The sequence below is a fragment of the Podarcis filfolensis genome, assembly GCF_964270895.1.
Source record: "Podarcis filfolensis genome assembly, chromosome: 6".
NCBI classification, from domain to species: Eukaryota; Metazoa; Chordata; class Lepidosauria; order Squamata; family Lacertidae; genus Podarcis; species Podarcis filfolensis.
The window spans coordinates 44,449,117-44,463,267 of NC_139609.1; the positions used below are offsets into that span (position 1 = coordinate 44,449,117).

General features: G+C 40.0%; 1 protein-coding gene across 4 annotated transcripts in view; it reads right to left on the reverse strand.

Annotated features, from left to right (window-relative positions):
* Positions 1–14,151, reverse strand: part of OSBPL9 (oxysterol binding protein like 9) — a 59,403-nt gene that overhangs the window by 33,947 nt on the left and 11,305 nt on the right. For all 4 annotated transcript variants that reach the window (XM_083619575.1, XM_083619572.1, XM_083619574.1 and 1 more), the window contains exons 2-3: positions 12,775–12,825; positions 6,317–6,395 (exon numbers count right to left, since the gene is read on the reverse strand). In XM_083619575.1, coding sequence (XP_083475701.1) covers positions 6,317–6,395; positions 12,775–12,825 — 130 coding nt within the window. The remainder of the gene's footprint in view (positions 1–6,316; positions 6,396–12,774; positions 12,826–14,151) is intronic.

Here is a 14,151-nt window from a genome sequence, read left to right on the forward strand (position 1 = left end):
AATATTACAGTGTTGTTCATATTACCCAGTGAGGGAATAGATGAACTGTAGACAGAACAGGCCCACAAAACCAAGATAAACATCACGAATCCCTAGAGACTGCCAAGAGCCAGCAGCCTTCTCAAGCTAGAACTAAGCATTAAAACTGAGGTATGATTCACAGCTCATTTTTCCCACTGGCACCATAACAACTAGAAATAAAATTTTGATATTATGTCAGTATGATGTCAAGCTTCCCCCATCTCCACAAGTGGCAGCCTATGAAATGGAGCAGGGGTGGGATGTCTGTCAGTACAGTCATGTTACAACATATATATCACACATGGAGGAGGGGGCAGATTACAAACTGACTTCAACAGCCCCATAGTAAAATATGTTACTGTGATCAGGTAAGAAATTATGAAGACATGCATAAGTACTACAAGGTCTGAATCAGCCCAAAAGGGTAGCAGTTTTCTCATTGGCTAGTGTTGGACAAAAGAGCACCTAATCACCATTAAAACCCTGATTTCTAGGTACCACAATAGAGCCACATATACGTCAGATAACTAACTAACTAATGGAGGTTCATCTCTATTAATTATAAACCAGTGTTCCACTAATCCCTATGTCAAAGGTACTGATTCTTGGTCTTCCTAAATTTAGTTTCAGTATGCTTGCTTTTAGTTCCAACCACTGAATAAACACACGATAATATAGGTCTTAGGACATGTAAAAGTGGTGATACTGAGCTCTTTTGTCAGTCAGATGATGAAATGATGACACCCAGCAGCATCATATACTTGTTTAACAGGATTGGAAACAGGAGCAAACACTGCAAATTTGGCACAGGAAAGATAAGCAACCATTACTCACTGGGGCCTCCCTCCCAGGAATCTGCAGGCACAGACTGGAAATCTACCCCACCCCCATAGATTTCTCAGCATCAGCATCCAAATTTCAGACACAGAATCAAGTGAGGAATGTTAGCAATCCTGAAAAGAGCAACTCAAAAGCCATCTCATTTAACCACCGCCAGTGCCCACAACTGCACAAAGGCTGCATCTCAAGGTAGTGTGAGCGTCATGACTGAGAACTCTTGCAGTAGCACCTAAGCCCTACATATCAATTTGGGACAATGGATATATATTTAATATTCTAAACTTGCCCATTGATATTCACCATGCTGAGGATTAACATACAGGCGCACTACTTCATGATCAAAGTATTATTTCCATTACTGAACCATATCTGAGTTAAGAGGCCTCCTAGTTTGTGCCAAAAGGCACAAAGTACATGATGGGTCCTGAAGTTACCGAGCCATTGCATGCTCAGCAACCTTCCAAAATATCAACACATTTGGAATTGTATCCAACTATGTCATTGTGTGCATGGAACAATTTCTGTGAGAACATTGGAACTTCTTGCTCTCTTTTCTTACTCATCACCAGCATTGTCCCCAAATCTAATCTGGATGATTAGTAGAACCCACCAGAGTAAATATGATGAGTGTACAGGAGGAAGAGAGGCAAAGAGAAGTTTCGTTTCATGCAGACAACTGTTTAGTTAAAGACAGCTTTTGGAAAATAACACAGAAAGAAACTGAAGAAAACTAATTTCCTTTACACATAATTAGAAGCTATCCTGTGCCCTAAGCTTCCTGGAGGAAAACATTTATAACCCCCTACCCCAAAAAGAACAGTTTTCCCTAGTTGTCTCTCACTAAGAAGGGCTGGTGTTGCATTAGCCATTCACTCACATGCATCCTCTGGTGACCTCTGATGTCATTAACTGACATGTCTCAAACTCCCACCATTGCAAGAAAGGCTTTAGCTATGGTTTCTGCCTGTTGCGTGGCTGCTAAGAGCAATTCTCAGGGACTATTTAAAAAGGAGGATAAATGGATGATGGCGATAAAGGGACTACTTTGTAGTACACTGTGACTATGCTGTGAAACACTGAACAAAGTTGCTCCACCTTGGTTTCCACATAATTACAAATTCAGGGGATGTATAATTGAGGACTGCTTGGTGTGTGGATTATTTAAAGTTTGCATAGCTTGAGTATGTGGACAGGATTCATAGACACTGTCTTCATTGCAGGGGGTTGGAGTAGATAACTCTTGGGCTGCCTTCCAACTCAACAATTCTGATTCTATAAACAGAACAAGTCTACGCCTCCTATGTCATTAATATTGATGCTTTGGTAACGCAGAAGTCCCACATCTAGCCACAACTCAGAGTGAAGAGAGGGTTGTGTGGTCTCTCAGCAAGCACAAAGGCAGGTAATATTTGGGGGACCTCCTCCCAAAAAGAAGTTTCTAGTATAACAATATGTATAGGATCCATTTTCTGTGGGCAGGCTACATTTAACGTTACAATAAGATAAATTTAGTGAATATATTATGATTAATGGATATATTTCAGATTTGAGAATATTACTTCAGAGATTTAGGTTAGGGGTGGGCAATCTGTGACCCGTAGTCTAATTTCATGTGTCCCTATGCACTTTGAGCTCTTTTCCCACCTAACTGCTAGCTTTGGCTCTACCCACTGCTCACATATGGCTCCTAACTGATTGCCCTTGAAATAATATGCCCCATTCAGAGTTCTTCATCCCTAGCGTAGACTAATTTCACTGCAAGGATTCTCTACTTCAGTTCATCCCTCCAAATATCAACAGAAATCTTGTCTCAGAATAAAGGTTTCTCTGTTACTGAACAATGGACCATCATGTATCAGTAACTGTGACATTTATAAAGCATACCTCCAGTGGATCTGCAGAGAAGACAAGATCATCTTTAAACCCAATGACAGATGTAACACTAGTTATGGTGCTAAAAATGCAAGCTTTTATCTATCTGAAGGCCCAATATAACCAAATAAGGGAAGGTTCTTGAGGATGACATCAGAACACATTTCAATAACCATATTTCAAAAGCCATACAAGTATTTTCAGGAAAAAAATTACAATGTAGCAAAGGATGAAATGTTCCCCATTTTCTTCTTAGAAAAGTAGTGTTCAGTTGGGCATAGGCAGGGCCAGGATTAGCAAAGCAAGCGGGCCCTCATATCTGGCTCCAGCTGTAGTAAGGGAGGGAGGATGTACAGGTAAGGAATGGCATTATGATAAGAAACTAGAATTCTCATTCCTATTCCATTTTACCCCAATCCATCAAATTCAAATGAAAGCACTGAAGGACAGCTAGACGTTCCAACATTAGTAAAGCGTCTCCTCCCTCAAAGAGGGTACGTGTTGCGGTGAGACCTAGAGACTGCCCTCCTGTGTTGTGGGTGGGTATATTGGACTAGCCACAACACCTGATTGGTAGGTCCCTCATTGCTGGGTGCAGCTGGCCAATGGGGTGCAGTCTAAACTGATCAAGGGACCTATATATGCCTATGCACGTGACCCAGAGCTTCCTCTTTCGGCTCGTGCATCGGAACACCCGCCCACCTCTCCCTATATTTACGATATTTTGTGACTGACCTTGCTATGCCATCATGTGTCGTCTGTCGTTGGGACAGGGGCACATCAGGAATTTTCCCCTCTTGGCTGATTGGCTGTTGCCATTTGGGTTTCACCTGCCACATAGCAAATCGTCACAACTTGTAAGGTTGCTGATAGGCACTGGTTCAGGTGATAGGGATGGGAGAACTGTCTCGCCATCCCTATGTGAAGGGTATTCCGTTAAAGGAATCCAGGGACTCAACTTGGTTTGGTCAACCCCCAAGCGCAGGTTGTGCCCATGCCTGAGTCCAGGGGAGCATCTGGGGAGTGGACATAGTCCGTTCCTGGGCTTTCCCCCAACTTCAGGTGTTCACCCTTGGCTGACCTATGATAGAGCTCTGGGTCAGCGCTACCTGCAAGGGTGCAGGGAGCTATTCGAACCAGAGCCTATGCAACCGCTCACTTTCTGTAATAAAATTGTGGCCTAAATTCTGCCAAAAACCAAACTAAAATTTGAGTCAAATGTGTCTTTATTTAGGGGGGAGGTCTCTGGGTCTGAACACGCAAATGGCCAATTATATTCACAACCATCTAATAAAAAGAAACTTTCCGGTGACTAAATTGGTTAGGCACAGTTACATCATTCCTCCTTATGAGTAAGGCCGAATGATTTCCAACAACAAAGACCTCACAAGTTAGAGCAAGAAAACAAAGTACATAGGACATAAAGTTCTACATTTATTCAGCATAAAATACTATGCATACTTTCAAATGTTAAGTAGTTCTACTGCCACTTGCAAATAATGTGCAAGCACTGTGATTCAAGCAAGTTAGTATTTTATTTTTATTATTTTACTATGGGGAAGGGCCTACTAGAACATGCAGTGAATGCAAGCATTCAGTATTAACCAGCAGCTTGATCCAGCAGTTTCCTGGTGGTGCAGAAACAGTAACATGCACACTAAGTCCCCTGTCATAAAGCTCTTCTCCACTTGCCTCAGTGCGGGGGAGACTACCCCAACATTAGGAACACTGGGCATAAGGTTACATTGATAAAGGCACACAATATTCAGTATCAGCATTGGCCATATACTCTGAATAAATCTGTACTTGTAATCTCACCTCTTGTAAATATACTAAAGTGAACCAACATTTGATAAAAATGCTACATTCCATAGAGGATGCATGTCATCATACAAACTGTATGTGTTGCATACAGATACGATTTTTTAATGTGCATTTTATTTTACATTCAGTCTTAAATTGATAATGCACCATTGATATTCGTAACTTCTAGTACACATCAGTAACCACTAATCCATATAAGAGCAATTTCCTAACTATGGATTGCCATCTAAAATAATTTACTTCTAAAAAATGCATCATCATCTTCAATACCTAAACAAGCCAGCAGAAATGCCAAATCATAGAAAAAATAAATTTCATTGAATTAAGCCAAGACCCTTTAGATACCATGTAAGTTGAATATGTTATTTAAAGGCAGCATTATTAAATACTACTTTGTTCTGCTATAAGGTGTTTATCTCTCAAGAGACTTGCCTTTCTGCAGGCAGCAAACACAAAAGCTAGAGAACTGCTGCAAAATTAGAACTGCAGAAGGTATTCCTTTAATAGCTGCAGTTTTCTACTGCAGATTTCACCCTTTATCTGCATCATGATACACAATACAGCTGCTACTTTTTGAAGAATGCATGTGATGTGGTCTGTTTGTATTAACAATTAATTAGTTTGCTCTCAAGAATAAGTTAAGAATATGTTCTCTTTTTGTGTGGAGCTGTAAAAAATTATTAATGATGCTTAATGCAGCTACTGAAAAGCCACATGACAGCAGAGTCATTAAGACACCATAGCAGAGGATACACAATTTGGATCGTAAGGTTTATCACTGGTACTATTTGAGGAATACTTTGCCAGAATATTAGTGTCCTCAGTACTAAATAATAGTGCTGAAGATAAACCACCACAACAGTTTGCAGTTCACAAAAACTAAGTAAAGAATAGCATGAATCAATCTAATTTCTACAACTGAATTCTCACTGTTTCAAGTAAAGCATTTTATCTGCAACTCATCTGACACTGAAAAGTAAAGAAAAATATCCGATGTCAACAGCAGAGTAAATTACAATTTAAAGGAAAGATGATAACCAAAAAAATGGGAGCATTTTATAAAAAAGACCATTTATTAGGAATTTCAAAAGGAATTAAGGGAATATATAGAAGTACAAATGAAAAATACAGTACCTTACCCTTTCTACTGGTGAACCATAGCATGCAATGACGAAACATAGCAGTAACAGATGGCATTGGAGTTGTAAATATGAATAAAAAGATAAAATAGCAGGAAAATGATGTTTGGCAGACAAGAACAAAGAAATAGAGATGAAATGAATGAGAACTTGTAGATCCTGAAGCAAAAATCCACCTTTAAATCTACTCCCTCTTGTCTCCTCACATATTCAAGCCTTTAAGTTCAATATCAACAAAAGCTGCAACCTCACGCGATCTTGTGGCTTTCTCCATGCAGAAAGGCACAACAGAACATCTTGATAATAAAGATCAGCGATGCTTTTTTTGCAAGCAAAACCCATCAACGAAAGCCCATTATTCTCTCCCCCCCGACTGATATATCCTTTAAATTTTTAATCTCCAGATCCTGCCAAAGCTACCGTCCTTTCTAGCACATATGTATACACTGCAGATATAAATCCCTGCCTAACCCACAGTGCTCCTGACTCCAGAATGTTCCCTGTACATTGATTCATGCAGTTCTGATTATAAAATGCTTAAAATTAGCCCACTGAACTGTAATTCAATATAATTTTCTGTTATTTATTCTAATATAAGAAATCCTCTTCTTTCAGCTCACCCTGGAAATGGAAGGTTTTCTGATCAACAGTTATTGTGAAGGTGCTGTCGTCCTCATCATCTATACCAATCACAGCTCCCTGTGAAACAAAGAGCAAAAATTCTGATAAGGCAGAGCAGTGACATCAGCAGCATGCAGTCTATTGCTACACGACCAGAATGCAAAATTCATGAACAAATTTTTGCAAGGCTTCGAGAGTCAATACTTGAAAATTAAATGAGGAATTTACAAAACCAGTTTTATTCCTTCTTTTGTTAAAGCCCCATGTGCATTTTTCTTCTGTGTGTTTTGCTTTTTCATAAGAGGATAAGGAATTTTGCACTTTAAAAACTTGCATTCTATAAAGGAAACAAATTTACAATTAAAGAAAGCCTCTGGGAATTTATGCTATTCAATCTATAAAACAGAGCTATGAGTGCCTAGATAATCATCCATATCAGTGCAATGCCTTTATTAGGCCAACCAAAATATCACACAGCTTTCATGTGCAAGCTTTTTAGTTCTTCATAAGACTCTTCATCAGCCTGGAAAATACCAAGCTTGCACACTACTTTTGAGACATTTTGACTGGTATAATAAAAGTATTTATTTAAGATGGAACGTTTAATATCAGTCAACACTGTTATTGTTACTTTTTGCATAAAATCATGCAACTCCATGTACCTGAGAACACCATCGTGTATAAATTTCAAAAAAGAATTTACATTGCAATGTAAGGCAATTGTGCTGAGAGATTCTACAAAGTTCCATCATGTTCTTCCATACTACTGAACATCTATTATAGGCTTGCAGAACTGAACCCCTCCCATCCATTAGTAGATGTCATGAGTGACATCAGCCAATTGATAAGTAGGCTTGGTTTGAGGGGAATGGCCTTACTAGCTAACCTGGAACCCCTGAGGGACCAAAACTGACCCATGGGCTGGAGGTTTCCCACTCCTGATCTATATGATGCTTCTGGGGGAGGTTATCAGCAGGGCTGAAGTGCTATGGGGATGGAAGCAGTGTCAGCAATATGAAGATGACAATGCATAAGATCCTTATTTTCTAAATCAGGTGAAGTTGTACAGTTGATGGACTATTGCCTGGAGGCAATAATGGGCCAATAAATTGAAACTGAATCCTGACAAGATGGTGATACTATGAGTTACTTGTTCTCAGGTCCAGAAATTTGGTAGATGGCCTGTCCTGGACAGGATTGTACTCCCCTTGAAAGAACAGCATTCAAGGAACTTCAGTAATAGTTGCAAGGTAGATATAAGAAATTAGATTTATTAAGAATAAGTTTAATTATGATAAAAGTGTGTATTGGCAATAAGTAATATGAATTTGAAATATGGAATAGACGGGAGGTTGGGTCTTTAGTGTTAAGACCAATAGATGTTTTAATGTTTGCTAAGAAAATTATGTGTCTATGGTTATTCTTGTGTGTAATTTGATATTTGCGTTTTTTTCTTGTTGTATCAATAAAAAACTTTAATAAAAAAAAGAAAGAAAGAACAGATATAGAGTTGGTCCTGGATCTGCTTTGGCATTGGAGCTCCAAGTGTTCTCTATAGCTATGAGTGTTTTTCTGCAATAGTGGTTCTCAAGCTACACCCACTCTTGGACTGTGATAGCTTTACCACAGTGCCCCATGCTCTGGTAACCTCCCAATCAGATTACTGCAATGCACTCTACGTGCTTTAAAACCACCCTGTGATCTTCAGATGAAGGGTGATATATAAATTTAATTAATAAATAATAATAAATAATGTGGGACTATCCTTGAAAATGGCTCAGAAGACGCCACCAGGGCTGGGTGATATCAGCTTTTCAACATTGCAGTGTATCACTAGCTAAACACTGTGAAATAATAATGTATTATAATACATCATTATGTTGAAAAGGAAAGAGTGTTATTCTGTGCCAGGGTGAAGCCAAATCGCCTCAGCTCCTTCTGCTGCCAGCACCTGGCGTAGAGAGAAGGAGCATCAGCCACAGCCCCACAAAGTGCCGGGGTGAAGTCAAACTGCCACCGCTCGCTCCACCACATCACAAAAAAGGAGGCGACGTTTTGAAGGGAGAAAGGTGTTCACAAAACAATTTCAGGGAGAAAGGAGGCAGCCAGAGAAGGTAAGGCGCCAGGCAGCAGGCAAGCCCCAACTGCAATATACCGCCAGGTATATTATGCTCTGGCCCTCAGACCTGTCCTGGACGATGTATTGATACATCACCCAGGCCAAGCTGCAACAAGTGCAGAATACAGCTGCCAGGTTGTTGAGTAGTATAGCTAGTTAGAACTACATAACACCAATTATGAAGATCCTTCTCTGGTTGCCTATACATTTCTGAGCCCAATTCAAGTTGTTGAAGCTAACATATTTGGACTGGGAGCCCAAATTTTTGAAGGAACACTTTTCTCTCTATTACTGCACTTTAATGGATTAGTGGAGGAATCCTTCCTGTTGTTCTACCATTGGGAAAGTACACCTATGGTGGAACCCATCTCTGGAATGCCCTCCACTCAAAGGTGCATCTGGCACCAACATTACTTAGAATCATAGAATCATAGAATCATAGAATCATAGAGTTGGAAGAGACCACAAGGGCCATCGAGTCCAACCCCCTGCCAAGCAGGAAACACCATCAGAGCACTCCTGACATATGGTTGTCAAGCCTCTGCTTAAAGACCTCCAAAGAAGGAGACTCCACCACACTCCTTGGCAGCAAATTCCACTGTCGAACAGCTCTTACTGTCAGGAAGTTCTTCCTAATGTTTAGGTGGAATCTTCTTTCTTGTAGTTTGGATCCATTGCTCCGTGTCCGCTTCTCTGGAGCAGCAGAAAACAACCTTTCTCCCTCCTCTATGTGACATCCTTTTATATATTTGAACATGGCTATCATATCACCCCTTAACCTCCTCTTCTCCAGGCTAAACATGCCCAGCTCCCTTAGCCGTTCCTCATAAGGCATCGTTTCCAGGCCTTTGACCATTTTGGTTGCCCTCCTCTGGACACGTTCCAGTTTGTCAATGTCCTTCTTGAACTGTGGTGCCCAGAACTGGACACAGTACTCCAGGTGAGGTCTGACCAGAGCAGAATACAGTGGCACTATTACTTCCCTTGATCTAGATGCTATACTCCTATTGATGCAGCCCAGAATTGCATTGGCTTTTTTAGCTGCCGCGTCACACTGTTGGCTCATGTCAAGTTTGTGGTCAACCAAGACTCCTAGATCCTTTTCACATGTAGTGCTCTCAAGCCAGGTGTCACCCATCTTGTATTTGTGCCTCTCATTTTTTTTGCCCAAGTGCAATACTTTACATTTCTCCCTGTTAAAATTCATCTTGTTTGTTTTGGCCCAGTTCTCTAATCTGTCAAGGTCGTTTTGAAGTGTGATCCTGTCCTCTGGGGTGTTAGCCACCCCTCCCAGTTTGGTGTCATCTGCAAATTTGATCAGGATGCCCTTGAGTCCATCATCCAAGTCGTTGATAAAGATGTTGAATAAGACCGGGCCCAAGACAGAACCCTGTGGCACCCCACTAGTCACTCTTCTCCAGGATGAAGAGGAACCATTGATGAGCACCCTTTGGGTTCGGTCAGTCAGCCAGTTACAAATCCACTGAGTGGTAGCATAGTCAAGACCGCATTTTACCAGCTTCTTTACAAGAATATCATGGGGCACCTAGTTTTCATTTCCAGGTAAAGATGCCTCTTTTCTAGTGATCAGCTGATCAGTTATTATTTGAGTATATTTGCATGCTGTATTACAAATTGATTTAGTGAATACGATTGGTGTGGACTCGTTCTGTTTTATGTTGGCATTTATTGTAACCCACACAAGGATCAGTACAATGAAAGGTGGACTTATAAAAAGGAGGAACTATAAAAATAAACATCATCTCTCATTATGTACTCTAGGGCTACAAAAGTTCCATGCACAGAAGCAGAAAGATCTCCTATAAAGCTATCCTTAGCTCTCGGGTCCCAGAGAAGTGAAAACAGGGAATATATTTTCCATGGAATAGGGAGGCACAATGGGTACTATCTTCCTGGCAATTCCATTCAATAAGGTCTTTAAAAAGTTGCAACGGTGGCAAGAGGATGGCAGGTGTAATATGACATTTCACATTATTCAGAATGAGAAGATTTCACATCAAAATCCACTATTGAAAGACTGGACTTATTTCCATTTATTTTTTCTAATATTTCCCACATGTTTCATTTTAAATACATTAACAATCCAGTCTGCAAGTCCATTTTTATCACTCCTGGGGCTTACTCCTAAGTGTATATAGGACTGCAGCCTAAGGCACTTCTATACACGCTTACTTGGGAATAAGCCCCACCAATGTACTTGAACTTATTTTCAAGTAAACATGCACAAGACTGAGCCACAGAATGCTCAACATCAAAAGGCTATATTTTGATCACACTGTGTACAGATTAATTCCCCAGGGTCCAAGAGCTTTTCTTGTTATTCCCCAGCTGTGCCTTGTGAAAAATTGATCCTACCTGCAGAATTGTTTAGGCAAAATCTCCCTTTGGATTTTAAGATCCAATTCAGTGGGTAAGATCAGATTTTTGCAAGGCACAACAATGGAAAAGAGAAAAGCTCTCAGACTCAGGGAATTAATTAGTCCACAAGACAATCAAAATATGGGTCAAGTGAAAGTATGGAGAAGCCTTTGAGCTACAACTAAGGTTACTATTGTAAATTATTCTACTGTGACAACTGAATATTTTGCAGCAAGAAATTACATCTTAAACTACAATATGGAATTTAAACTGCAATATAGAATCTGTTTGATTGTATGTGAAAGGCTATTTTTACAATGTATGCACATCAGGAATTTTGAAAAGCCATATTGCAACAAATGACAAAAAAAAGGATTTTGCTGTTCCATTTCCAAGATACACACAGGTGACTTACCAAATTCCAGAGATGGTTAGGCCTTAAATACATTAGCACCCAAATTATTTACTATTTACAACAGTTTCAGGTTAAGAACGGAGCTCCAGAACGATTCATAATTTGGGATTCATAATTTTACAAAAAGCTAACATATGCTCAGGACAGAGACAAAACTAATTTAATATCAGCTATAAAACAAACTGTTTAAGTAATCTATACAACTCTTCCCTTTGTTAAAAACCAACTTCCAAAATCAGACCTAAGATCTTGCAATAAGCTAACATGAATTACAAACTATTACAGTAAAGGCATGTACAAAACAGTTATCATACCGGTATATAACTTCTATCCTATAATATTGAACAAAGCTGAAAGTCCCCATCCCTGAGCCCTCTGGTCTGGTGCTGCTGCTTATGCCAGATCACTCCATAAGAAAACCATGCTCATTCACAATTTGATTGGGACAAGCGGGCTGATCCGGCTTGCATTACTGACTTAGGTGGATGAGCTAGATGGGCCTTGACCTTACCTAGGGCTGGACAATGTATCATCCGAAACCAGCTTGAAGTCCATATGACCTGGCTATATATCACAAATCATAGTGTGTGTGTGTGTGTGTGTGTGTGTGTGCGCGCGCACACACACACACACGCACACGCTATGCAAAAATCACAATGTGGGGAAAACTGTGAAGCCAGTCAATGCTTCTCTCCATTCCTGCAGTCCCTGTTAACTCTGCCGGCTCAGCAGCGTCTGGTAGATAAGGCAGAGTGCTTAAAAGCACTTTCTACAGTGGGGAAACCCAGTGCAGAAAGAGTTTTTAAGCTCTCAGAATTGCTAAAGTCTGAGACTTGCTAAAGTCTGAGAGTTCTCAGGCTCTGGGAAGGTCTCATGTGGGCTCTGGTAGGCTGTCACAAGATCTTGGACAGCACAGCCCCACAAGATCTTGCAGGAGCATCCCAGAGCTTGCACCAGAGTCTGGTAAGCAAGTGTGAGAGCTTAAAAGCTCATTCCGCAATGGAAAAACCTGGCACAGAAAGCGCTTTTAAGCTCTCCACCTTGCGCGTGTTTAATTTGTGTGATTTCAGCTGGCAAGTTGCAAGTCAACTGTATACGTACACACACACAAACATACATATCTTAATTCAGTCCAACATCTAGTATAAATGGCTGTCAACTACCAATAAAACCTGAAAACAGCCAATAACTCAAAGGGACAACTGTGCAGTGATGCCAAAGACAACTTAAGAAGCCTGAAATGTCAACTAACATCACCACCATAAGTTTTTTAGCCGATTTTGAACAAAAACACAAACAGAACTGTCATAAAATGGGCAGCAACCTGCCTCAATTCCAATCTTAAAGGCATATAGACCTTAAAGAATTATGTAATGAAGAAAATATAGATTGCATTTAAGATATGGAAGGAAAATACAATTTGTTCCTCGTCTTTAATTGATCACTGACAGAACAAAACAAAAACCATCTCAGAGGCTAGCAAAGTGTTTGTCAAGTATATCACACAGCACACATCTAAGAGATGTATAAAAACAGATACTTACCCTCAATCTAACACAGCCTCTGCGTGATCCCCGCATCATCTTATCCTTTGACTGAAATAGAAAAATAAGTCAGCTAAATAAAATTTCACCACTGCAAATGCTTCAGAATTGTTCATACTCTTGTTATCTACACACCAACTGTCTTGTGATTCTTCACAATATGTACACATGTAAAAATGAAAGGTATCTACTTAACCCATAAGATTTACCACAGATATGAGGCACTCAGATTGTGTATGCTAAATTTTATCATGTAAGTGCCTCATAAAGATCTGTTGAGCAGAAAAGTGGCTCCAAAATATTAATTTCTTACTCTTCTCCAAGGAAAGATGCTAAGAAGAAACTAAAGAGCACAAATAAGTGGTTCCAAAGCCCACTCTCGTGATTATGAAGTGGGTAGCCCAAAAACACTATAAACTCCTCCCAGTCCCGCTTGCATGCGTCTTTACGGAGCAGGAGTCAAGCTACCTAACACCTCACCATTATGCCTCTATTTTTTTTATTAGTCCATCTGTAATCCACCCCATTTGTTGTTTAATAATTATGGGTTCTCCTAAAACCAGCTTCTGCTGCCCTATAGCCCACTACATACCATAAAAATGCCCCAAAATGACACTGGCCCAGTTCCCATGCAACTTTAAACGAATGGATTAGCAATATGTATAAACCTTGCCTAGCAGTTTAACTATGGTTTGTTTACTGCCAACAAGCCACAATAGGAAGCCACTGTTTGCTAAATGGCTTATAAACCTTGGTTTGCTTTAACTATGGCTTAGCATTATATGGGAACCCAGCACCATGGTTTGCTTGATGATCCCACCCCAGAAACTCACCAAATTACAAGCGCATGAGGCATTAACAGCTGGAAAACAAATGCTGGAGAAACAATACATGGGTTGTTTGATTGTCTGTGGAACAACTTGGGGTTAATTTATGGTTTGATAAACAATCCACAGCTAAAACAAACCACAGTTTATGTGTGAACTAAGCTGCTGGCTCAATTTGCATGTCACAGTAAACCACATTTAATAGTTTACCATGAACATGCCTTTCTTAGCTGTTTGTCTCCTGTCTGCTATTGCTCAAAAGAAACCAACAGCTCAGAAAAGTGAAATCATAGTTTACTATGACATTCTAGTAAGGCCACTCTAGTTTGAAAGCTATAGGAAAAACATTTGTCTGGAAGCGGAAAAATTAATAATCAGCCACAGAATCCAGGACTGGGGAATAAAGATGCTTAGCAGCCTTTTGTTCTAAGTTGCAACTAAGCTAACAGACTGAAACAAAACTATACAGAACAATATGTTCCACCACACAGAAGACTGCAAACTCAAAATAATCAAGAAGAGGGCCTCTCCTATTTGTGTTTAAGAATTC